The sequence below is a fragment of the Oryctolagus cuniculus genome, chromosome 15 (genome assembly GCF_051225735.1).
Source record: "Oryctolagus cuniculus isolate XC-2025 breed Fujian yellow rabbit chromosome 15, ASM5122573v1, whole genome shotgun sequence".
Classification (NCBI taxonomy): Eukaryota; Metazoa; Chordata; class Mammalia; order Lagomorpha; family Leporidae; genus Oryctolagus; species Oryctolagus cuniculus.
The window spans coordinates 16,526,211-16,552,796 of record NC_142881.1 but is presented as its reverse complement, the minus strand read 5'-3'; the positions used below and the strand labels follow the sequence as shown (position 1 = coordinate 16,552,796).

At 44.2% G+C, this 26,586-nt stretch overlaps 1 protein-coding gene across 8 annotated transcripts in view; it reads right to left on the bottom strand.

Moving 5' to 3' along the window:
• NRAP (nebulin related anchoring protein) overlaps positions 1-25,385 on the bottom strand; it is a 71,127-nt gene extending 45,742 nt beyond the window's left edge. The window contains exons 1-14 of one of the 8 annotated variants that reach the window (XM_008270528.5): positions 24,887-25,385; positions 24,461-24,555; positions 23,827-23,914; positions 18,554-18,658; positions 16,069-16,173; positions 14,633-14,737; positions 13,840-13,944; positions 12,981-13,088; positions 12,644-12,724; positions 9,723-9,830; positions 8,658-8,774; positions 5,880-5,984; positions 3,955-4,062; positions 2,844-2,948 (exon numbers count right to left, since the gene is read on the bottom strand). In XM_008270528.5, the coding sequence (XP_008268750.3) occupies positions 2,844-2,948; positions 3,955-4,062; positions 5,880-5,984; positions 8,658-8,774; positions 9,723-9,830; positions 12,644-12,724; positions 12,981-13,088; positions 13,840-13,944; positions 14,633-14,737; positions 16,069-16,173; positions 18,554-18,658; positions 23,827-23,914; positions 24,461-24,555; positions 24,887-24,958 (1,407 nt within the window). In that variant the 5' untranslated portion in view covers positions 24,959-25,385. Of the gene's footprint in view, positions 1-2,843; positions 2,949-3,954; positions 4,063-5,879; positions 5,985-8,657; positions 8,775-9,722; positions 9,831-12,643; positions 12,725-12,980; positions 13,089-13,839; positions 13,945-14,632; positions 14,741-16,068; positions 16,174-18,553; positions 18,659-23,826; positions 23,915-24,460; positions 24,556-24,886 lie in introns of all 8 variants that reach the window. The other 7 variants (XM_002718751.6, XM_017348568.4, XM_017348567.4 and 4 more) reach the window with 7 other exon arrangements.
• Between the last annotated feature and the right edge of the window lie 1,201 nt (positions 25,386-26,586).

Here is a 26,586-nt window from a genome sequence, read left to right as displayed (position 1 = left end):
TTTTAAATGCTGGCAAATATTTAAAATGTTTAAAATTCAGATGAAATAGACTAAAGGCCACTTTGGGCTCACTCGCTGTCAGTTATATACTCCAAGTCTTCCTTGGGTCTTGTCCTGATATCAGCTGTCCTGATATCTTGCCTGTGTTGATCAGCTAATGATAATTCTGACTAATCCATGGCACTCACCATGTGTCTGGCACTACTCCAACTACCACCTTTGGGTAGGCATTACTGTCATCCACACAATGTGCAAACTGAGGCAGGGAGCCCAAAATATGCTCCTCAAGGTCACTTACTAAGTAAGTATCAGAGTTGGGATATGAATCCCAGAAGTCAACCTAGATACTATACAGCAGATTTGCCAAAGATAGCAAGCTTAGGATATGACATGACATCTTACAGATGGACAAGGTGTTCCCCATAGCTACAGCTAGCATTTTTTACACAGGTAAATGTACCCCGGGCACAAACAAACGACTTACATATTAACTTCTAGAAAAGGATCTGGGAAAAACAGAGGGCCACTGACATTGAACCACTGATTGGTTAGATTTGAAGGTAAAGGACAGGCATCGCTTTGAGGTTTTCAGTTAATGATGTAAGGAGAAAAGTTTTTTGCACGTCCTGAGTTTTGGACATGTATGTAGGGAAAACTAGGAAATATAAAGTCATTTCAATGTCAACTATTAATGAGATTACAGTATAGTGGTTTCCTAATGCATTAATTCAGAGGGGAAAATTACCATCGCATAATGGAGTCTATTAGAATTCAGAATTATGCATGATAAAATGTGACAAAACCTCTATTTTTAAAGTGGCATATTCCTTCCAATAGTGCTGCAGTAAGTATGTTGCAGAACACAATTACTTTTCTCTGCAGGACATAATTAACAGACTTCCATGATTAATCACATCTTTGCAACATCACAAACGCTTGGCCTTCCCTTCAATCTACATTCTGAAGAGTTTCTTTGCTGAAGACAGAGTCTCATTTTAATTCTATTACTGCTGGTAATACCACCGAAAGGGATTGCTCTCTGATTAAGGGTCCATGCTTGTTTACTTAGTTCCATAGTTATTTTATCACCTTTAAGGCTACTGGACAGAGAAATCACAATTGCTCTTGGAAATGAATTCCCCAGACTTTCAGAACGCTAGAATCCCTCCATGAGAGGTGAGAACCTCAAATCAACCACACCAGAGTCGGGAAGGAACGTACAGGAGCCTAAGTCAGCAAGGAGAAGCCACCACTCAGTCCCTGCCAATTGCTGCCATGAAGGAACTAGGGCCTTGTGTCCCTGGGATTCCAAGAAAGATGGAAATACTAGATTTTATGTGAATTCACAACTTCTGTATGTTAGTTTACTTTTTAAAAAACACTGGGTGGCCAAGAAAACACTTCTGCAACCTGGGATGTGGTTTATGGGCTGCCAGTTTAGAACTTGTCTCTAAACTCTATTAATATTTCCAATCCTGTCTAGCATTATTCCTGTATCAGCTTTACCCAGAGGGGCTGGCTATATTTCAGGTACATTGTTTGATCCAGAGTGTTACATAAACAAATGGAGCACAGTCATACTATAATGGGAGTATGCTGTAGGAAGCTACCCCATTTAAATGGTGCTATTTAGTAGGCATGGTTTTTAGATTCTACTGCAAAAGCACTCAAATCTTAATGAGGTGCTCTTGACCGGCAACTTTCCCAGGTAATGTATGCAGCCAAAAAAGAAGGGAAGTAGCTTTGACTGTGCTCAAGTTTAATTTTGGGCTTCATTAAGGTGAAATGAATGAGTCAAATCAGCCAAACTTTCTGGGAAAAGGGGAAGCAAATATAGGCCCTTTTTATTCCTCTACTTCTCGGCTCCTGCATGATTTCGCCTTTGAAAAGCTCCTTTCAGCCACCAGACTATCGTTTGCCAATGATTGTGCTTCGATGTATTTGACACTACAGTTGACACTAGAGACACCAGTTGAATCTTACTGCTTCCACTCTAAGCAAAAAGGAGTCATGGGAAGGCTTATCTACAACCAACAAAGCCCAGGTCAATTACTGGAGTTGTGCAGATCCCAAAGGAGTTGAAGAGAAGTAGCACTGGGCATTCAATAAGTAAATGCTGAATTATTTGTTAAACTGTTGATTGACAGAAGATGAACTTCACTGACAAAGAACTATGATACCAGCTTACTTCTATACTATATTATACTATACTATAAAAAAAGAGTATAGTATACTATAATAAATACTTAAGACAGCTGATGACTTATCTTTTTTCTGTACTCTTCTATATTTTCTAAATTTCCTATAATATACTATAATCAAATTTGTATAGTCAGAAAACAATCAATTTAATAAATTGAACATACTTTGGGGACAAGTCAAACTATAAATCAATAAAACCACTGTCATAATAATGAAGGAATACATATGTTTTTCTATATATTTTCCTGAGAAAATAAGTCAACATTACCTCTTTCTCTCTGCTGAAGTCCATTTTATTTTACTTCTTTTAGTCCTTAACATACTATTTTCCAAAGATTTTTTAAGGGATCATCATCACAAAGGAACAATTATTATGAATGTGTCCAGCAAACAAATCCACCAAATTTTAAGAAGAAAAATGGAACCTCGGGTTATTATCGAGAGAAAAACAGAGCTGTCCCCACTTTACGTTGAAAAACCTGTTTCCAACCAGGCATAAGTAGAAAAGAATTTCCTTTTCTCAACCCCTTCAACTTCCTACAAACTTGCATCCTGTTTCCTTCCACCTTGCTGCCTAAGAATCGCTCTCCTGGAAGGAAGTGGCGGGAAGAAAGTGGATAGGGCTGCCGAAGAGGACTTACGTCCTTTAGGGGAACCAGTTTCATGGTTGTCTGGTAGGATGGAGTGAGAGTGGCCGGGTAGTTGTAGTCGACAATATCATGTTTATAGTCAGCTTTGTAGGCGATCTGAAACACACAAGACAAAACAAAAAAATCAGTCTCCACTTTCTTTTGACTTTGAATGTCACAAGAAATATTTTTAAAATAATCAGAAGCAAATGAATTTCATTTTATCACCTCCAAGAAAAATTATGCTCATACTTTTGCCTTCAATTAATTTGAATTCTCCTTAATTAACTCAAAATTAGTTAACTTCCATCTGTAGCACATTTATCTTATTTTTCTTATTAATTATGGAATTCCTTGTCGTCTTTGTTAAAAAAAAAAAAGAAGAACCTTGGCACATGGGTATACAATGAAACAACTTCTTGGCTAAGCCCAAGAAAATAAAGAAAACTCAAGAGTCTTCAGAGTATTGAAATTCTTTTCTCAAGGTCTGAAAGTCCTTCTTGAGCAAGGATATCTGACATTTGTAAGTTTTCATAATGAAATCAGTTTCCTTTAAGTGTCTACCTCCGAGACACAGCCTAGTGCTTGCAAACCTACAAACTGGATTGACAAAGCCAAACTGAGGCAAACAGATTGCACACTATGGGGAAAATAGAGACCTGATCTATTTCGTGATTCCATGACCTTGATCAGTACCTAGGTACAGTAGGTCTTTAATGAACACAAAGATGGAATAAATGAATGAACAAAGAAACTAGCCAATCAGCCAGGCAATTCCAAATAAATCCCAACAGCATTGGTAACCTGGGGAATTTCAAGTAAGAATCACTCTCATCTATTTCTGTTTACCTCTCAGAAGTGGGAAGCTTTGTATCACACTAGATCAATTGTAATAGATCTAAGTACTCTTCAAACCAGAGCAAACAAAGATAAATAAATTGAAGCCTTTGAACATTTTCAGTGCTCTTACCTCGCCTTGGTTGTATCAGTTTACACTTAGAAACTCCCATGGGTCAATACTTACTCACTAGCATACAGATGTTCTTAAAGGCGAGGTGAGAATTGGCTGAATTTCTCCTGCCCGCCCCTCCTGCCCCACAGACACTTGAGCAGAAGGACTCACATTGCTGGCCAGACTGCCGACTTTCACAGCATGGAGCATGCGTCTGTCCATGCCAACGCCTTCATAGTGGCCTCTCATGTGGTTCTGGTAGTTTTCTTTGTATTTATTCTACGTGGAAACACAAAACTTTCAACATCAAGCCATTCTCTTCCCAACTAGTTGAAAGTAAACTCCTCATCTTAATGCATTCATTCCAACACATAAGTGATTAAATACAATCTAAGTAGCCGGTGTATCACTGAATAAAAAACAAGGCAAGCTTATTTTTTTTAAAGATACCTTCACCCTTAAATTTTAAGTGAGCACAAGAAGTTGGAGTAAGATAGGCAGACAGCATGCAAAGAAAACCCGCGTGGGGTCTGATGAGCACAGACAGCACAAAACAGACTTCATCTTTGTTTGTTTGTCTTGACATGTTGAGCTTTACATTTGCCAGATTTTTCCAGTGTGAAAACTCACACTGAGTGCTCCAGTGGACACACACTGATTGTTCAGGCCCTGTTGCCAAACTCCATCCATGCAATGCTACGAATCACTGCCTGCTATGGTCTCCATTTCTAAAAACTCTGGGCTCTCTGGATCTTCAGGCTCCACATCTGTGGATTCAACCAAGCATGAATCGAATATATCAAATAAAAAGTTCTGTATCTGTAGCGAATGTGTAGATTGTTGTTTTGTCATTCCCTAAACAATGCAGCATAACTAACCATCATTTACATAGCATTTACACCGCACTAGGTATTACAAGCAATGGAGAGATGACTTCAAGTCTTCTGAGGACGTGCTTAGGTTCTATGCAAGGACTAGGCCATTTTCTAGAAGGAATTGGGATAATTTGCAGATTTTTGGTACCCTCAGGGCATCCTGGAACCACTCCCCTCATACCAAGGGAGACTGGGCATGAAGAGTAAAACCTGAGCTTTGCCAATTTCTGTGGTGTAAAATCGGTCACCATGGCACTGTGTGAAATGATGCTACGCCCCAAACACCACTTATTCAATAAAGACAAGACCAAAACAATGACAAGAAGTCATAAACAGGAAAATTTGATACCTGGCTGATAATGATAAAATCATCAACCCTGGGAGTCCATTGAGTTTCCAGGCACAGGAGTATTTGAACAGGATACTATTACTATTCATCTATTAGTTAACGTTCACAAGCTCTCCGTGATGAAGACTGAATTAAGTTCATCTCTATTTGATTGAATTAATATCACCTCTAGAAAATGGGCAAAGTGGCTCAGAGTTTAAACAACTTGTCCATAGTACCTAGTACCAGGAATGTTGGCTCCAAAATCAGTGCTCTTAATCACTCGATCTATGCAAAATAAATGGCTCACTGAGCCTTCCAAAGTCCCTTGCAATTGTAAGTTCTATTATGTGCAGCTAGCTAAGCAGAAGTAAAATCACAGAATCTAGCATAGGTCGTTGATACTTTCATGAGTATGTTTTCAGACCTCTCTGAGAATTTCCAGATTTGCAAATGTCACTCTGGTATTTCTCTGCCCATCTGTAAGACAGGGAAACAACGGTGGCTCCCCAGGTGACGGTGGGGATTAAATGAGATCAGAAGCGCAAGTCACAGGCAGAGGGGATATCGCATGCTCAGCCAGGCTCCCTCCCTCGACAGGAGCGGACACTGTGCTGCACACAAGGGATGCAAGAGGACAAGGAGGACAGGGCCTGCCCTGAGGACACCACGTCCAGTGCGGGTGGGGTAGGGGAGGCTGTGACAGAGTTTAGCAGCTTAACACTCTGGAGACCCACCCCGGCAGGCAATCTTCAGCAGAACTCCTAGGTACTCAAGCCCGAGAGGCCATGCTTCTCCTGGACACAAGGCCACATCCACATCGACGGTCTCTTAAGGAGACCTGCATATTAAGCTCACAGAAGTGCCCAAATGCTTCGGCATCACCAACTCACATCACTGGTGAATTTTGAGATCTTGCTCACGTTCCTGAATTGAGGAGTTTCACAGTAGTTGATACTGTGACCTTTACTACTTTCCAGATTCTTCTTATACTCCACCTTGGAAACCAAACACCAGACGCACAACAGAACCAAACTTGAAGCCTCTCTTGAAAACAGCTCCAGGACTTGACTAGTAGGATATTTTTAGAAACTTTTCAACCCAAAATTTTGAAATACCAGGCATAGGATACCATGTGTTAATAGTATGTGTTTTCCTTTGTGAAAACAAATCGTAAGTAAATAATTAATTTCATTCTGAAAATTCTAGATATATAATACAATCCCTTTTAAGAACAAATACTATTAGATCTACTACAGCTCAAAAAAAAAAAAAGGCAAAACTAACATTAGAAATCAGGTAGTTGTCTTGGGAGAAATGATTTGGCAGGGTCACAGACGTCTGCTCTTCAAACTCAGTGCTAGTGTCCTATAGATGTGTCCACTGGTAGAAGTCCTTCCCACCGTATGCTCATGATACATGCACATCTATGAACGTGCACTTCAATAAAATATAACTTAGGAAGCACCCTTACAAAGGCTTGTAATAAATAAGACCACTCTGATGCAAAACATCTTCTGATTTTAAATGGGTAGGCTATTTGAGCTCTCCTGAGTGCCTGGGTGGAAGATGTGAGGCTATCATTATTAAATAGACTCCAAGTCACGCCAGGTAACTGCAGAAGGCAAGTAAGGCTAGTTACCATTAATAGAAGTACAACTGGTCTGTCTTACTGGATAAATACAAGGGAGGGAATAAAACTAAAGGTTGGCCGGTGCCGCGGCTCAGTAGGCTAATCCTCCGCCTTGCGGCACCGGCACACCGGGTTCTAGTCCCAGTCGGGGCGCCGGATTCTGTCCCGGTTGCCCCTCTTCCAGGCCAGCTCTCTGCTGTGGCCAGGGAGTGCAGTGGAGGATGGCCCAAGTGCTTGCGTCCTGCACCCCATGGGAGACCAGGAGAAGTACCTGGCTCCTGCCATCGGATCAGCGCGGTGCGCTGGCTGCAGTGCGCCAGCCGCGGCGGCCATTGGAGGGTGAACCAACGGCAAAAGGAAGACCTTTCTCTCTGTCTCTCTCTCTCACTGTCCACTCTGCCTGTCAAAAAAAAAAAAAAAAAAAAAAGAAACTAAAGGTTCCCTTGTGACTTCTTACTGGAGAAAATGCAACTTCATTTGTCATCACCTCTACAAAACTGTATGCTAGGAACATGCCTTTCAAGCATGTGAGATGCGTTGTATTTCCCATCACACGAAAAGAGGGAAAAATATACAAAACTGTAAATGCTAATTCTAGAAATGTGTTTTTATACTCATATGTTCAGTTACAGTACAGTGACCTAGAGAAAGGACTAAGAGGTTAACAGTGTTATTCCTGGGTGGTCAAACAGGGCTACCAATGCTCCAATTCAAGTTCTGTCCCTAAAAGTCTCTATGAACTAGAACTTGACTTTTCCAGGCCTATGACAAAGGGATGGCCTAAAGATCACAAAGGCCCCACCTAGCCCTAATGTCCTATGGATTGACAGCCAAGGTTGGCAAGCTTTTCTAATACATGACCAGATAGCTTTGTGGACTTCAGCTGGTCTGTATGTCAACTGTTCCACTCCACCCCTTGTAGCTTGAAGGCAGCCATGGGCAATTTGTAAACAAATATGATATGGCTTTGTTCCAGTAAAAGTTTTATTTGCAAATACAAGCTGGGGGCTGGATTTGGAACTCAGGTCGTAATTTGCTGACCTCTCATCTGAAGTATCAGAATCACTGGGAACACATGTTTAAAATGCAGCTCCCAGGGTCTCAGCACCCACCTACTGCCTCAAAGTGTCTGAGGCTTCTGATGAGCCTGCTCCCTGTGATCCTGAGCAGTCCAAGGTCAGAAGACCTGGGCTTCATGAACAAACAGCTTTGGGTAAAACTTGGGCCATCAGAGTTTGACAAAAAAAAGTTTTAGGTTATCTGCATCGGTTTCTGAGTTGCAGGTAACTTGTTATGTGAGCTCTTTTAATGGCCATAACTCTTCCCTTTGCCGGAGGATTCCAAGTGAAACGTCTTCAGAGTCCGGATAAGTAATACAAATGAGGGAAACTGCTGTGAAGAGACACTAGGGCAAGGAAAGGATATGAAGGGATTTTTCCTTACCACACAGTCCTCACAACTAAAAAACAAATCCTTAACCCTGGGTAACCCAAACAGAACACAGCCCTCTGGCCGGCAGTTCAGCCTGGGAAGGAAGGGGAATTCACATAGACACACAGCTTCTTGGAACTTGGACTGCAATACAAAGAAAGCCTGTGTTTGAAACACTCTTTCTGATCTTGGACTTCTGCTCCATAGGACCAACATTTTAGGGGTCTTCAAACAGTCTGCGGAAAATGCACATCACCCTGTCATTCCATTTCCCACAAACTTTTTGAAGTTCCCTTATCCTGTTATAAAAGCTTGATCAACCAGCAGTCTTTCTGGCAACTAGAAACCCATTGCCTGGCATGTTTTAATAGCAACCTCCCTGCAACAACTGGGGAAGAAAGTTTTGGACCAACAGAGAAAGATGTCATGTGTTTGGCTCTAGGATGAATTATTAATTGCATTGTGCTGCATATTCATTCTTTGGAAACGGGTCACCCCATGGGCAGGGTATCTTGGTGTGATACCCTTTATTGCAAGGTTGCCCTGTGCGCTGTCCACAGGAAATGAAGGGTGTGACACACGGGTGTGACTCTTGCTGCCTACGCACCTCGCTCACCAACTTGTTCACACTCTGAGCCCGTTTGAGAACCAAGTTGTCTTGCGCTGGGAGAGAGTGGTAATGTGCCGCGCCTTTCATCTTCTGGAAGTCTTGCCTGTATTTTACCTGAAAGAAACACACAAGCAGTTGTTGCTTCCATGCTTTGCGAGGGAAATTACTCCAGAAGTATCTCAGATTTAATGTCAACATTTCATGCATGGAATTTTTTGAAGGAAAAAAATGCACGTGGGCTTTTTTCTCTGTTGGCTCTACAAATAACTTGGACTTTTTTTTTTTTTTACTAAAAACTTGCTGATCCTTTTCATGCTTTATAATTTTTTCATTGGAAAAAAAAGATTTTAAAGTGATTCTAGCGAGCAATGTTAAGTCCAATTCCATTTCAGGGTTTCAATATCGTTTCTCACTCCACTAGTAATGAGAGGCCAAGTGAGTCAAGTCTTCACTTCCATGCTCAGGGCAAAGGTGGCGCTGTTCTGGTAACTGGCTAATAACTGAACAGTAGCAGAATAAAGAGGAAGGGCCAAGCAGGTGAAATGAATGCTGGGTTCTGATTAGGGACCAAGTTCAAGTTGGCGTGTTAAGTCATCTCACCAAGTTAATTATAGACTATCAGGGACTGCCAGCTGGCTAACCTTTAGCAAATAAAAATCACTTGATTGCTGGATTCCACCCAGTTTGATAACCATGCAATGTGTTTTAATCAGCACTTCTCCTAAAACCCTCAATTTCTAAGTAGATTCTCTGGTGAAGACACTTCCTAACCCTAGTTTATGGGGTTGGACAAGCCTTGATATATGAATCAAATGACCTTCAATTGAGAGTCAATGCTGTGTGTTTACGTCAGTCTTCTTGGAAGCAGATAAAGGTGACCAAAGAATCCACACAAAAGAAGCAGACATCAGAGCTTCGACAGGAATTGAGGGCTGGGCTAGCACTCTATGTGGACTCAGCTCTAATAAATCTTTGTGTAGGGCTCAGTACCCACAGCTTTGAAAGTCTCATTTCTCTTCCGCGCCTCTGTGTTTCTTTGGATTGCCACCGTGCGGTACTCACATCACTGATGAGTTCGTTGGCCTTCTTGGCGTTCTGATAGGCTGGGGTGATCATGGCTGGGAAGCTGCCCTTTCCCCTGGGCTCATCATAGTCCTCCAAGTAACCCTGCTGAGTCAATCAAAATCTTTAATCAGTAATGCTCCCTCCTTGTCCCCATCCATGCTGGACATTCCAGTGGTGTCCATGTGGTGGCTAAGATAGACTTGGAGTCCAGCCCACTCACTGGAGCCCAGCACACAGTCAGCAGTAAATAAATGGTAACTCTTATCATGATCAACACCATTATTCCACAGGGGTAAATCAAGATACTTGACCAATCTCCCAGGCCCATGCTTTTACAGAACATTCATTTCTTAAATGACACCAGGAGGGCCGGCGCCGCGGCTCAGTAGGCTAATCCTCCGCCTAGCGGCGCCGGCACACCGGGTTCTAGTCCCGGTCGGGGTGCCGGATTCTGTCCCGGTTGCCCCTCTTCCAGGCCAGCTCTCTGCTGTGGCCAGGGAGTGCAGTGGAGGATGGCCCAGGTGCTTGGGCCCTGCACCCCATGGGAGACCAGGAAAAGCACCTGGCTCCTGGCTCCTGCCATCGGATCAGCGCGGTGCGCCGGCCGCAGCGCGCCGGCCGCGGCGGCCATTGGAGGGTGAACCAACGGCAAAAGGAAGACCTTTCTCTCTGTCTCTCTCTCTCACTGTCCACTCTGCCTGTCAAAAAAATAAATAAATAAAAATAAAAAAAATAAAAAAATAAATGACACCAGGAAAGTGCATATTGGAGCCCCATGGCAGACCTATGCAGAAAGCATGCTGTGCCAACCCAAATGCTGGCTCCCCCAGTGATACATGTCATTAAACAGAAAAGGAGGACCATAACATCTTTGCAATTTGGTGGGGAAAACTTTAAACTACCATAGGATTATCTGAAATGGGACCAAGGGTGGATTTCAGACCAAGAATTGTCATCTTAATTTTTTCCCCTTTTTCTTCCCCCCCATCACCTACTCATTCCCACAAAGGGAAACCTTCCTGTTCATGAAACCATCATCATGTGACTACGGTAACTCTTTTCTAGCAGCCAGATGTACATTACGACAGCCCTCACCCCCAAACCTACCCCAGGCAGAAGTAGCTGCATCCCCCTCTGTTCCCCCTGCATTGGCACACAAATTTGGAACAGCCCTTACAGCGCCCCCTTGTGCTCATGACTGTCTCGGCGGCCTCCTCAAAGCCAGGGCCTGCCCTCTCCAGCACCAGGCTGGGATTCTGGCACACAGTTTTCTAAGTAAAACAGCTGTGTCAAATCAGAACACTCAGGCCTCTACTCTCCCAAGAATGCAAACTCTTTAGCCTGGGTGCTCCTTGTCATCCGGTTGCCAGAATGATCTGGGCCACATGTTGTCAGTGAAAAAAAAGCTCTGAAATTCTGTGGTAATTTGCTCTATGGTTTTACCCATTCTATTGTTTTCTGTATCTTTATTTAACACAAACATGCACATTTCACATATGTGTGGATGCATACATGTTGTGCATATAAAACTTTTTTTCATAAGATACCTAAACCTGCAGAGGAGTTTCTTGGCTGGGAATAACAAGTTGATTACATGGCGTAGTCATTTTAATGAGCATTTGATAGAAAGGGGCCTGAGCTGCTTGGCATTCAAGGCACTACAGATATTTATAGCTTATCTGTCTGCCTGCTTCTCTCTCCTTCCCTCCCACACATGCCCAGGCGGGCCACACTAAATCATACAGTGAAATGCCACACTAGACCGTGGCCTCTCAACAGCTGCTGTGGTGTTATCAAACAACACCCACTTTGATTATTGCACTTGTTACTATGAGGCCTGAAAATTCTCTCGAGGCGGTCTACTAATCAGGAATCAAGACTGTGGATGGACTACATGCCTTCTATGTGAATAGGCATGTCTAGATACACACATGACGTTATATGAGTGTTGTAACTAGTGGTGCTCTGGATTGTCAAAATATGGAAGAAAATATTTTTTTCTGTCAAATGTAGAAGCCAGATTTTTTTAAATAAAACTGATTTTTAAGAGTTGTCCTGAGTCTTCTAAACAACAATTTAAGACGTGAAACCATTAAAAATATGCTTTCATTGAGTTGAAAGCTCTAGAAGTCCATTTAATTAATTAAATATAGGGTTCAATTACATGGACTTTCTAATCCAAAGCCAAGCATTGGTGCTCAGGCAGACACTCGCAATCCTCACACACGTCCTAAGACTCCCACAAGCATACATTCAAGTACAGCAACTTGTTTTTCTAAAGAGAAATGAGGGCTCTGTGGCTTCCTCCTACACATCAGGTAGGATGTATAAGAGATGTATGTTGAGAGCCTGCCCCCTGACAAAGAACTGTCCAATGAGGGAAAACATCGCCTAAACTCACAGAACATACTCTCCCAGGGTACACACTGCCTCTTCTACTACTCCTACTTGCAACTTGCTTCTTTTCGCCCCTCCCACACCTGGTTAGGGAGCATCAGAAAGTACTGAGGGATATGCAAACACAATTAGCTTGCAATTGTTATCTTGACTTTTCCACTGCCTTCAAGATGTGGTTCGTTGAAGAAATTGGGAAAAGGGTTTGCACTCTCTGCCATACTGCTTTTTCTAGCCACCTAGGTAAGAAATTTACTTTCTACAAAAACAAGCCTGCTACTTGGTGCTCAGAGTTTTGGAAGATGCGTTTTTATACCCTTCACTGTTTAGAATCTGTTTTCCTAAATGGATCAAATTGAGTCCTAGATAATTGTTTTATTGCTGTTTTCTGGCTTGGAAAAACCCGTATTTCATCAATAGAGCAAAGAAAAACCAAAGTCCAGCTGTGTCCCAGGCTACAAGCGATGAAGCTGAGAATGGGCTGTGGAAGAGGTAGGTTCCCAGGAAGTTATTTCATCACGTACCTGGCCATACTGGTCTCTACGTTCCTTTGAGGCCTCAGCCATGCCCCTCATTTCTTTCTGATACTGTTGATGGTATCTCACCTGTTTGCAGGGAAAGGACAAAGTCGAATTTAACCCCACATGCACGGGTGTCAGAAGAGTAAAACTGAATGTCTTGTACAATGCTGTTTTCTGCATGAGCCTTGGGAGTGTGTCTTAGACATAAAAGTGAACTGCCAGGTCTTCACAAGAAAAACATGAAGGAAAGCTACTTCCTGGCTCCAAGGTGCATGCAAAAGTAGGCAGGAAGCTGAACTCCCCAGGCCCTGTGACTTCCTGCTTCTTCCTGGGCACTTACATCACTCGCCAGCTCATTGGCTCTTTTGGCTATCTGGTAAGCCGGTGTGATCATGGCAGGAAAGCTGCCCTTCCCCCTCTGCTGTTCGTAGTCCTCTGTGTACCTCATCTGCAAAACGAACGAGAAGAATAAGTGAGTCACATGCCACGATCCCAGTGTCTACCAGCCCAGCTTCGTGAAAGCCTGACACCCTGCCCATGCCTTGCCACAGCCCTTACTTCCCGAACAGCATACAGCTTGATGGGCCATGTGAGTCTTATTTACTTTTTTATTCCCGCAGTGCCTGGCACATGGAGACAACTCTGGAACTCCACATACACTTGGGTTGCACCTGCAGTGGACCAGCTGGCGGCTCTGGGCCAAGGAATGAGTCTCTCGCCCTTGAGCCATGTGGAGCATGGGAGAACAAAGAAGCTTCTCAACCTTGACGTAGGCCAAGTCAAGAGGAACCTGCTCACTAAGATGCCGCTGGATTTGTGCTTCAACCTTCCGTTCAGCACAACACTGAGTTCGTATTCTTACTGTGCTGCACAGCGCTTGGGGCTTTAAAAGGGCAAGCACTGGAAACTCCTCAGGAATTATGCTCTCTGATTTGCAATGGAAAGAGAAAGTGCTTTCAAATTAATGGGATCCAACTGGTTTGGTGCTAATCTGACCTGGCTTTTTTCTCTAAAGAGTTTTCCCAAGGTCTATGCTAAGTGACTTATAGGCCTGTAAGAAACTTCTTAGAGACTTCTTCCTGGCACCCATACAGCACTGGGGTGCCCGCTGCATTTTCCCTTCTTGCTTCTCCAGGAGAGAAAAAACAAGGAGGGATCTGCAATGAAATGCACTGTGGCTCGGCCCCCATCATTCTTACATCACTTTGGAGCTGTCCCCCTGCCTTGGCCCGCAGCAACTCCGGGGTGTCCGCCACCGTGGTGAACGTGGAGATGCGCTCATCGTGGCCTCGCTTGTATTCCACCTGTTGGAGACACAGCGCACAGTCCAGGTCGCATCCACCTCACAGCATCCGTGAGGACCTCTCCTTGCAGCTCTCCTGAAGCCACAGCATCAGGCTGCATCCCTCACAAACCTGGCCAAGTCTACTACACCAGCCAAAGCATCTGTGCCAAAGTGCTCGGCCCACGAGAGTGCCTGGCACCACTCAGCATTTCCGAATTGTGACTCCCTTAATTTTGGAAGAACCACATTTAACAGGGCTATTGCTTTCCTCATTTGACAAATGAGAAGTCAAAGAACAAGCAAGGATAAGAAACTGGCCCGTGATAGCAGGTGACAGAGCCAGGCTCAAATTGCAGCATTCTGGCTCCAAAATCTGAGCTCTGCACCAGAAAACGATGCCATTCCTCAAATGAATGTGCCATCCAGTTAATAAACACCGGTGTCCTTACTGCTAAAGCAACCCTAAGGAATCTTTTGGTTCCAGTCTTCGGGTGAGCTACACGGTCTTCCCTCCAGTCTAGAGATGTGGCCCAGTCAAGGCACAGGAAATACATGGTGGAGAATAAACAAGAGCAGTTTAATCCACAGTGCAACACTAACAGTATCTGCAGGCCAGAAACATTCCTTCATGTTTCTTTCTGAATCACAGAGGTTCGTTAACCACTAAAATGAGCGCAATTGATGGCAAACAACATCCAGATACTCACTTGACTTGCCAGCTGGTTGGCTTTCTTGGCCCTTTGATAAGCAGGTGTGATCATGGCTGGAAAGCTCCCCTTGCCTCTCTGTTGCTCATAATCCTCTGTATATTCCTGCTGGCCAGAACCAACAGCAACGTGAGAATCACTGGGATACTGGATGAGAACTAACGAAAGTGCAATAAACCCAATGGAACTGGAGTCAGAAGGTACTTGGGAAACATTTTAGTCACTTGGAAGAAATCTGAAAATGTATTAACTGGCAATTTGAATAACACCACTAACACTGAAGAACTCAGCTTCCCCAGGACAAAGGGTTTCGCCGCAATGCTTGTCTCAGGGGGTAGGAAGCTGCACAGCCACTCTTCACGCAAAGGCTCATGCGATAACTCAGCCACGAACACACGGAGCCATGGCTGTAACTCTTCCCCTACAGCACTGGCAGTGACTCATCTACCCTTTTTACCTCCTCACACTGTTGGTGTCTCTGGGGATTTGTTTTCCTCATGAGGCACAGCTCCTTAGCATTTGGGTTTCTGTTGCCTTCTCGTCTTTTTCTAAAGGAAAGTTCGCAAAGACTAACAAGATTTGCCAAAGTAGATTCTTCGAAGGGGAGGACCTGAGGGCACGGTGTGTGCATGGTGAAGGATCTTGGAATTGCCGCTGTTAGTGTTAGGTTTGAACATGTCCCCCTAAATTTCACTGGTGGAAGCTTGCTCCCCAAAGTCTTAGGCTAAAAGTATTTGAGAGGTAGGACCTTTAGGAGATGGCTGTATTGTGAGGGTTCTGTCTCGTGGACTCATGGGTTATCCAGGGAGTGATGCTTGCTGTGTTTTGCCTGTGATGCCCTTGGCCGTGTTGTGATGCAGCAAAAAGACCCTCACTAGAGGCTAAGAAGATGCCAGCCCCTTGCTCTTGAACTTCTCAGCCTCCAGAACCATGAGCCCAATAAACCTCTATTCTCTATTAATGACTCGGCCTTGGGTATGTTGTCATAGCCACAGATGGACTAAGACACACAAATACCTGCAAAGTGTCTCTTACAGTTCTGAGGCTGTGGTCTACAATGGGCCGTCAGGGCTGGTTCTTTCTGGAGACACTGAAGGAGAATCTTTCTTTGCCTGTTCGAGCTTCTGGAGTCCCCCACATTCCTGGGTTGCTGACCTCAAGTGGCTTTGACCTCTACTTCTGTCATCATATCACCTCCTGTCTCCCTCATGAAGACCCTGTGATCACCCTAACCCTCCAGGATCTTCCTACTCAAGATCCTGAATTCCACTCCAAAGCCTCATTGCCCATGTAACGGGATATACACATGGGTTCCAGGGGTAGGGTAGGGGAATCTTTGGGGAGAAGTGGCATTGTTCTGTCTTCCACACTCTTAAAAATAAAAGAATATTCCAGCCAGTGGCCAAAGCAGTTAACATAATTTCTAGGGCCTTTACCTCTCCAAGAGTCTTCCGAGCCTCAACCATCCGCACGATTTCGGGGTCTGGCAGGGCTCCTGGGTACCAAGCATTTCCTTCCCCGTATCTAGGCCAATAGGCTGTCTGGAAAGCAAACACAGAGATGCACACAAATGTATCCCCCACACATCTGGTTGGCAAGATCCTCTTTCTCCCCAGCACTCCCAGAAGCACTCATGTGCATTGTCAAAATAAGATATTCTCTATAAATGACATATACCTATTGGTATATGGTAGGCCTCAGCTAACTAGAATGTTTGTCTTTTAAGACTACAAAATGACCTAAGATCCTTAGCCATTGAACTTTCTGAGGTTCACTTGAGTCCTAAGAACAATTCCAAATGCAACTTAACATTTCTTTGCTTATTGCACCAAGATTGGGTGGGGGATTCGCTTTGGAGGCCACTCTGGGATTCATCAGCATTGTTCAGACAAGCTTCAAAAACCCAGCACCTGCACGTGCCTGACAGCTGACAACTGAAAAAGCAAAACAAGAAAGATAAAGTTCCTCTTCTAAGACACTTAGACTCTATCTTGGGAGATAAAACTAATACGGGGAACAAACAGCACTCTGAGAACACTTAAGTGTTAAATGTTCTGTATGGATAACAAATACAACAGGAGTTTTTCAAAAAGGGTCCATGTGAGATGGGTCCAGTTCTCAGCAGGAAAACAGACTTGGAGCTGGGCATCCAAGTCTGAGGTCATTACCAGAGGCAGAAGCAGAAAGAATGGCAGCTACCCTGGAAGGGCAGTTCCATGAAGGCAGGGCTCTCCATGTTTGGTTCACCAACGTATCCCCAAAGCCTGGAACGGGGTTCAGTAGATATTTGCTGAATACATTCTAGGACTGTACACATGCCCTTTGACCTGGAAACCTCACTTTTCACTCTCTATCCTAGAGAAACATTCACTTGGATCCCAAAGAGGTCATGAACAAGGATGCTCATTGCTACCCTGGCCATCAGTAGGATTGCGCGCTGCATCTGTTCTAACTGGTGCATCCGCTCATCACAGCTTAAGGATGCTGACCCCAAAACAGCTGCAAGATCCTGTTGTGTGAAAAACACAAACTGCAAAGCAATGGGTGTTGTTTCAGGAAGAAATAAAGGTACAGATACTTCAGAAGAAATACACATATGTAATTTTCAATTAAAAATAATGGCTGATATTTACTGTGCTTACCACTCTTCTGAGACCTTTGACTATATCTACTCTTAATGTCCACAAAAACCTCTGTGAATTCAAGACTATTTGAAGTTAACTTTATAGATGAGAAACCTGCACAAGAGTGTTCAAATAACTCATTCAGTCCTTAATACTATGTCCAAATATAATCATGAGAAAGAGAGAGAAATCAGGAAAGATAACTGTTAGAGATGATAGATGATAGATAGATAGACAGACAGACAGACATAAATGAACAGAGAAATCTGGAAGGATACCCACAAGACTGATAAAGGATTGTACTTCTGAGGGCACTGAGATTGGAGGAAGCAGATAATGGGTTAGTTTTGTCATATTTTGATTCTTTTTACAAGAAAAATGCCAAGTGTTATGTGTACAATTAAAAATAAATGGCTGAGGAATTTTTTTTTTTTTTTTTTTTTTTTTTTTTTTTTTTTTTTTTTTTTTTTTTGACAGGCAGAGTGGACAGTGAGAGAGAGAGACAGAGAGAGAAAGGTCTTCCTTTGCCGTTGGTTCACCCTCCAATGGCCGCCGCTGCAGCCGGCGCACCGCGCTGATCCTGGCAGGAGCCAGGAGCCAGGTGCTTTTCCTGGTCTCCCATGGGGTGCAGGGCCCAAGCACCTGGGCCATCCTCCACTGCACTCCCTGGCCATAGCAGAGAGCTGGCCTGGAAGAGGGGCTACCGGGACAGAATCCGGTGCCCCGACCGGGACTAGAACCCGGTGTGCCGGCGCCGCAAGGTGGAGGATTAGCCTATTGAGCCACGGCGCCGGCTCATGGCTGAGGAATTTTGAAATGATGATGTTGGTGGTGGGAAGAGAGTCAGTGACATCCAGGAAGGTATGCATGACCCCTGTGAGCACGCAGGCTGCAGAGGCAGACCCGGAAGAGGGAAGGCCACTGTGAGAGGGCCTCACAAAGGTCAGGGCAGGGGTGATGGGGATCAGGAGGAGGACAGCGACGTGGAGAGGACGAGAGGAGTTGCGTGCAGTGTCAGAGAGAAAAGGGCTTCAAGCCTGGGTAATTATTCCCGTGCCAGAAACGCTGTGGTTGAGAGGGAGAAGACAATGAACTTGGACTGGAGCAGAAGCAGCTGGGATGACACTAGGACATGCTGATGGAGGTCTTCCACAGACCACTGGAATTAACAAACTGGATAGAAGAATACCTAGTCAATTTTCAATTAATAAGAATAACTTCCATAATGACACATTTCATTTGCATAGAATGTTGTTCTCTTTTTTCCCCCCAAATCCGTTAATCACTCTCATCTTACCTCATTCACCGGTGGTTGCCTGTTAGGTGCACCTGCCCCATCCTTTGAGTTCATGTCCCAATGAAAAACTGATTTAAATTGCTCACCATCTTCTGCGTCATTGATCTGCATGATGAAGGTGTTGTCATAAATGTTTCCACCAGAGAAGAGAAAGAAAATAGACAAATAATGCAGAGTGAAATTTGGGTGGTTTTCCTAAGTCTCAGCTGCGAAGCATCTTGGATGCAGTACGATTCAGCCTGTACTGCCAGTCTCTCTGCGCCCTCGTCAGTGCCATCGGCCCAGCCAGAGGCACATATACAGCATCTGCTGTGTGCAAATCTTTAAGGAGCAGCGTTATTCCAAAGACTGGGAGTAAGTCTCTGTGAGTCCATCACACAACACTAAGTATTGAGGTTAGAGTAACCTAGGAAACAGTGGGCATTGGCACGGTGGTTCTTGACTTCAGTCTACTAACAGTACCCAGAGGGCTTGTCAAGGTGTTGGCCCTCCAATTTCCTGGAAATATTTTCAATGATTTCTAATTATACCTTTAACATTTTTGTCTGTGATACACCTTGAGTTAATTTTTGTATAAAGGTACGAGGTAGGAGTCATGGTTCATATTTGCCATATAAACTCAATCAGGCCAGTACCAGTTATTGATTCTTGCTAAATTGATCTGCAGCTGTGCCTTTGTCACAATTCAAGTGACCATATATGTGTATCTCTATTTCTGGTCTCTGTCTTCTAGCCCACTGGTTTCTCTAGTTTTGGGTCACCCCTACACCGGGTTACTTACTACTGCTTGTACTATGGTAACCAGAGTACCTCCATTTTGTTCTCCAAGAGTCCTCTGGCTATTCTAGAGCCTCTGCACTTTCACATCAATTTTATAATCAATTTGTCAATGTCTGTTTAAAAACAAGATTTTTATTGGCATCTCATTGGAGGAAACAGATCAGTTTGGGGAGAACTGACATCTCAACATCTTCATGACCTTGGCCCAGACAAAGATTTCTTGAAAAGAGTATAAGAAGGGTTAACCAAAAAAGAAAAAAATGGAAGATCGTAGGTTCAGATCAATAAGTCATAATTTATTAGGTCTGAGATGAGACCCAGAAAGCTGTCACTTTTCCAAGCTGAAGTTTAAATCATCAATTTTACAGAATGAGGAAAGAAGTTCAGAGAAAAGTTAAATCCAGGAATTCCATTTCCCCATCGATGGCACTCTCTGTCACTGACTGTCAGTGCTTGCTACTGCTTACTGTCGTTTTATGCAGTTCCAACACATGCATTTTAAAATATACAAACAGAGAGACCTCTCCATGCCTTTTTCTTTGCATTTTAAGAAGCTATCCTGAACCGTACATAGACCAAGGAAGGTTTCTCAGCAGCACTGCTACTTCAGGCCAGCCCATCATTTGTTGCAGGTGACCGCCCTGAGCATCACAAGACGCTTACCAGCGTCCCAGCTCCCTGCCCACCAGTGCAGTGGTAGCCCCTCCACTGAGACCGTCCCACGTGTCCCCAGACATCACCAGGAGCCTTCCTGCAGAACTACGTATTTAGGGAATCAGAAACACATGGCACAGGTGGATGCCACGTCCTGTGGCCAGAGCACACTGTGTACTGCCCTCTTCCCTCTTCCCCCCATGAAAATCTACCAAGGGTGGAGGGGTTCCGGGCTGGCGCTGTGGCTCAGTGGGTTAATGCCCTGGCCTGAAGCGCCGGCATCCCATATGGGCGCAGGTTCTAGTCCCGGCTGCTCCTCTTCCAATTCAGCTCCCTGCTATGGCCTGGGAAAGCAGTAGATGGCCCAAGTCCTTGGGCCCCTGCACCCACGTGGGAGACGCGGAGGAAGCTCCTGGCTCCTGGCTTCGGATCGGTGCAGCTCCAGCAATTGCGGCTACCTGGGGAGTGAACCAGCGGATGGAAGACCTCTCTCTCTGTTTCTGCCTCTCTAACTCTGCCTGTCAAATAAATAAAATAAATCTAAAAAAAAAAAGGGGGGGGAGGGGTCTGCCTGCCTCCCCCACGGGCCTTGCCTGAGGTTCACAGTTTCACTGAGGAAGGAGGAAAAGGAAAAGAAACATCGATGTTATCAGTGAAGTAAGGAAGCATTAAAGGCTGAAGTTCTTGCTAGGACTGGGAGAGGACCTAGATGTCCTGGTCTTCCAAAAGTTCCATCCACCGCTACCAAACAAGAAATGGTGTCTTACCAAATATTGATTTTTTTCAAAGAGTGACATATAGGAAACAGAAAAATGCAACTCTGCTTCAAATACGAGCTCCAATCTTTACCCTGCTCTTCTTCTTCATTGCCATCTCGGAAGCATCCCCTTCCTTCCATTTTTTAGCACATGCACAATGAGTTGGTGTTTGATTCAGCTGGTAAAGAATCAAGGGAGGGGCCAGCACTGTGGCAGTGCCAGCATCCCATATGGGCCCCAGTTCGAGTCCTGGCTGCTCCACTTCCGAGCCAGCTCTCTGCTATGGCCTGGGAAAGCAGTAGAAGATGGCCCAAGTCCTTGGGCACCTACACTTGAGAAGAAGCTACTGGCTACTGGCTTCGGATCGGTGCAGCTCTGGCTGTTGTGGACATCTGGGGAGTGAACCAGCGAATGGAAGATCTCCCTCTCTCTGCCTCTGCCTCTTTGTAACTGCCTTTCAGATAAATAAATAAATCTTTAAAAGAAAAATAAGACTCAAGGGAGGAAAAAGTGGCCCATTATGTACCCAAGGGTACTTGTAAGAGCTGGGACCTAAATGAGACCTGGTTGTCCATTTCAATTTTTCCCTGGTGGGAAAGAAGTGATCTCAATAGTCAACTGTTTGGTACACACACATACATACACCATATCCACATAGCATACACAAGCACGTACATACACCACACACATCAGCACACATGTCCACACACCATATACACTCACACATGTACACAGATACCATACACGTGCCTGAATATATACATCATGTACACCTATGTAAACATATATGTACACACATACACCCACCATATATACACCTTCATGGACATATACACACACACATATACACACACCACAAACACAAATGCCACATTCAAACACATATGTACACTCGTGCGTATATACATACACTCCATATGCATGTACGTAATGCCTGAAAATACGCACACACACACATGCATGAACACATATCACAAGCATACCTATATACCTGCATAGGCACATATCCACACCTACACACACACATACAGACACTTCCCACATGCACCCACGCATCCATACACACATACACAAGTGGTCGCATACATGCAAACGAAGGCACACACACAAGCCTTCTGGGAAGCTCACGTGATTGTCTGTGTTTGGAAACAGGCTCAGTGATAACCCTAGCCTTGTTGCAGGTTGGGCCTGTCACACACAGTTAAAAGAAAATGAGGCTACTGCTATCCCAAAGACAGACAGACACTGTGAGACCTGGTGCACGCTCTTAAGGTGTGGACCTGCCCTTGGAGGCTTTGGGTGGCCTGGAAAAGTGCAGACACTGGGGAGCTTTTGTGTAGAGAGCATAACACACAAGCAGCCTTCCCCCTGCTTCATCTGTCAAACCCCGCTACACAACTGCACACACATGTGGCTATTAAAAAACATACTTCGGGGCCAGCGCCATAGCTCACTTGGTTAATCCTCCGCCTGTGGCGCCGGCATCCCATATGGGTACCAGGTTCTAGTCCCAGCTGCTCCTCTTCCAGTCCAGCTCCCTGCTGTGGCCCAGGAGGGCAGTGGAGGATGGCCCAAGTGCTTGGCCCCTGCACCCGCATGGAAGACCAGGAAAAAGCACCTGGCTCCTGGTTTCAGATCAGTGCAGCACCAGCCATAGCGGTCATTTCGGGGGGTGAACCAACGGAAGGAAGACCTTTCTGTCTCTCTCTCTCTCTCTCTGTCTATAACTCTACCCATCAAAAAAAAACAACATACTTTCTCCTGGGGAGCTTGCCACCCTCGGGGTGTATATGGAAAGAGGCCAAGGGTACGGGTTCTCAAGTCAGAGAGATCTGGAGTTGTGCCCAACCGGCTGGGCGAGCCAGGGCAGGTCGCTTAACCTGTCTGAGGCTCAGCTTCCTCAAGTGTAATACGGAAACGCTACAGATGTGTTTGTGAAGAATAAAGGAAGCAACGCCAAGAGCTGAGCAGAGGGTTCGGCACTAAGTGAGAGTTAACTCCGTGTTCAGAACAAAGTCCTCAACCAATTAGCCATTCCATGGTCTAGCGAATGCTTAGAAGTCAGTGATACATGAGTAACCCTCTGTCTCCTCGTCAGCAAAGTGGGATAATAATAGCATGCAGTGAATGAATGAAGCACTTCTGCAGTACTAGATGTGAAGTACTAGAAGTACTTCTGCAGTACTAGGGCTCGTTAAATAAAAATGGTAGGAAGCTCACAACTGGTGCAAAGCACTGAGTGAAAGAAGGTATCTTGGCAGCAGGTGGAGAGAGCCAGACGCAAGGACACGGGCCCTGTCTACTGCGCGTTTTCTTGAGGCATGAGGACAGAAGTCAGACAGAGCGGGGTAACATGAGGAAGGAAATCGTGGGTGAGGATGGATTACTAGAGAGCCTTCCATCTCTGGGTAATGTTCTAATTTTAGACAGCCACTAAAGCTGCACCCCCCAGGGCTACTTTTCATGGGGACTGGGCATGTTATCACTAACAGAAGCAAGAGTTCAGTCAACAGATAGCTGGTCTTTGACAAAACTCCAGTGTTGACTTCTCAAGAGGTTAGGTCCCTCAACATGGCTTCCTTGTCTAGTGTCTCATGCCAGTTCTCCACGTCCCAAACCAACCTGCATTTCCCAATCAAAACATCCTTGACCTAGCTCTACCTCCAAGGGGAAAGCAAAGCTGTCAATCATCTGAAACAACTGCCGAATTCAGACAGATTTAAGAGAGTGGATCTAGAGATTTTTAGATTTTCTGTTCCAAAACATCACAGGGAAAAGAAAAGAAAGGTCCTTGTAATATTTTCCAACTATAAAAACTTTAAGTATTTCACATCTAGTGTACACAGACCCCATCATAAAAACCATCACTATGGTGTCCAGGGCTGGTATACCAGAATCCAAAACCTCAAATATTCAAACCAGAATACCCAGAACAGTTGTTACTTAAATGTGCTTTGCAAGTGTATATGGAGGAAATGAGTAGGTTCACATATAGACAGAGACACTTAAAAACCTAACAGGTGCTTGAGCCAAGGGATTTTCTTTAAAGGCTATTTTGAAATGGAAAATGAAGTAACTTACCCCACCCATGGCCTCTGGAAACTTCCTTGCATTTAGATTTAATGGAGTGTAATAGACACTTGTGAAAGTGTTGTTCTTGGGGTTATGGCTACAAAAAATAGATTTAATCAAAATTAGAAATGCACTTTATCCAAGATGATTGAGTGACTAAAGGTACAGTCATTCTTTTAAAAATCAATAAATACAAAATTTAACAATTAACTTCATTAATTTCATTTTCCAGGCAATGACTGTTAACAGAAAAAAAGCACAAACCAATAAATTACATATATACAAAGACTGGAGGTGATCACTTGGAAACCTCTTGAAAAAATAGGAAAGGATTTTTAAGTTACTTAAAAGATTTTAAAGTTTTATATGCATATTTGTGGCAAATGCATCATTCTGCATATCATTTAATAATTTTACATAAAGTTTTAGTGGACTGAATATTTTACTTATAAGAACTTTGACTTTTTTTTTTTTTTTCATAAAATTCCATCTTAGGTTTGTCGGTGATTGGATGTAAGTGGGTACTTTTGAGAAGACATTTCTTGGAGTCAACCCTGGAATATACGATCTAAACCTACAGTTGACTATTTGTTGAAAAATAAACAAAACTCAAGAAGCAGTGGGAGGGGCATCAAACACTTACGCATGACAGTACGGCTTTTTCTGGTGACTCACAAAGTTATTGACAGAGAGCATCATCTTGCAAACTTCACAGTGAAAACACGCTTTATGCCATATCTAGAAATTACACAGAACAGAAGGAGCTATTACCTTAACCCTCCACCCTCCAATTCAGGATCCTTATATATTGTAGGGTTAAAAAAAAATAATTGAGCTTTAGGGATAAAATAATTACATTTTACAAAGTAATAACCATACATAGCTATACTATGTTAAGTAAATGGATAACTGTTTTTGAGACAACTTGGAAGACATTGAAATCTGTAAAATGATGATGATAACACATAATTTTTTCTTGTGGCTCAGAAAATTAAAAACTGTCCATGTGTGAGAACATGAATTTTTCATGTCTGTTATCATTCCCAAAGGCCAACCAAGATCTACTGACCTGATCAATACAATTGATCTTCTCTGCAGGGTAAACTCCATAGCCACACCTAGAACAAGCTTGCACGTTCATCTTGAAGTCTGAAGACCGGAAACAAAGAGCGGCAACAGGCAAGAAATCCTAAGAGGCCCTCAATCTACTTGTTCAAGTCTTTCCAGATCCTGACAAAACCCCCAGTGAATTCCTGTGGGCACCTTGATCGCTCAGAATCCAACTTCCACCTTCCTTTGCTGACCTTCTGGTTTGGAGTCAGTGGCTGGACGGTTTTTAAAGCTGTCACTTACTCCACGGGCTATTTTGGCCACTCCTTTAGCACGCATGCGTCTGGGAAAGAAGGTGGAGGTATTTCTAGCTGACATGCTTCTCTAAATAGAAAAGTGAACTCACAACAGCATCATGTTGGTGTGGATCACCAAACCCTGGTGGGTGACCAGCCAGCTTGAATAGTATTTTCACCCTAGCTGTGATCATGGCCCAAGAAAAGAGCTTAAAGGAATACACACACACCCTCATCCGATGATCAAATTAAGAAGGCTTGTTTCATGTGTCCTATGACTAAAGCTGACAGGCCAGCTCCCAAAAATGTAGGGACTATATTTTAGGAAAACAGAATTGATTCACTGCCCTGGAAGGGTAAATACCATGTCTGCAGGTTCGACTTATCCGCTAAAAAGCTTTACAACAGTGAAACTAAAGCCTTAATGAGACATTAACAGTGGTTTAACTTCTACTAGAATGCAAAAATAAAAACAGACAAAAACTCCTTGTACTTAAGTTCCTGATTTTATTCTGGAATCTTCCAAAAGGGCCTTTCTGCTAATGCCCTGTCTCATAGGGTGGCTGGAAAATAAAGTTCCTGGCTTTGTGAAGCTCCTCCTGGCCTTCAGTCTCTGCCTACATGTCTCCTTATCATCTTCTAGAAAGATCTTCCACAGAATGGCAGGTTGCTTGTTCCCATCCCTGGCCCACCACCTTCTATTCCCTTAGCCTGCTTTGTCAGCTTCATAGCAGATATCACCTTCTGACATATAAAACATGGATGTTGTTTGCACTTCTGCTCCCCTAGTGCCCAGAGCCAGCCCTGGTCCTTAAAAAGTATTTATTGAAAGAATGAAATACATTTAAATTCACACCAGGATGCCTATGGAAGCTGGGTGTGACACCATAGGAATCAACAGGGATGAGCACACACCCCCATCCTGAGTCCCAGCCAGTAGCCATCAAGAGGGAATCAGTACTCAGCACTGCCAAATATTCTGATTTTTCCAGCAAAGCTAGAAATCTGCATTTACACATAAAATGCTCTGTTACACAAAATACCGGTAATCATTTAACTAGGTTCTGGGCAGAATGGGACTAGGGGACTCCAATTTGTGACCTTTGACCTCAGTGCTCTGAGATGAGTCAGGGTGTCCTCAGGGAGGGTGGAAGGAGATCAGTAATATTCTTGTGTTTTGGGGGGAAAGCCAAGAGGGTAGAAGAAGCTATAAAGCAGTAACAAACAGTAGTGGGACAGGAGACCAGGGGGAGGGTGGGGTCTCTCCCATAGGGGCACCAGGCTGCTCACTCGCACTCTGAAACATGAGCTGAGCCAATGGAACAACCACCAGCACGGAGCACAGACCTGCAGGGCCCCGCGACCAGACTGCTCAGGGCTCCCTCGGCAGTGGGAGGGGGTCCCAGTGATCGCCGAGAAACCG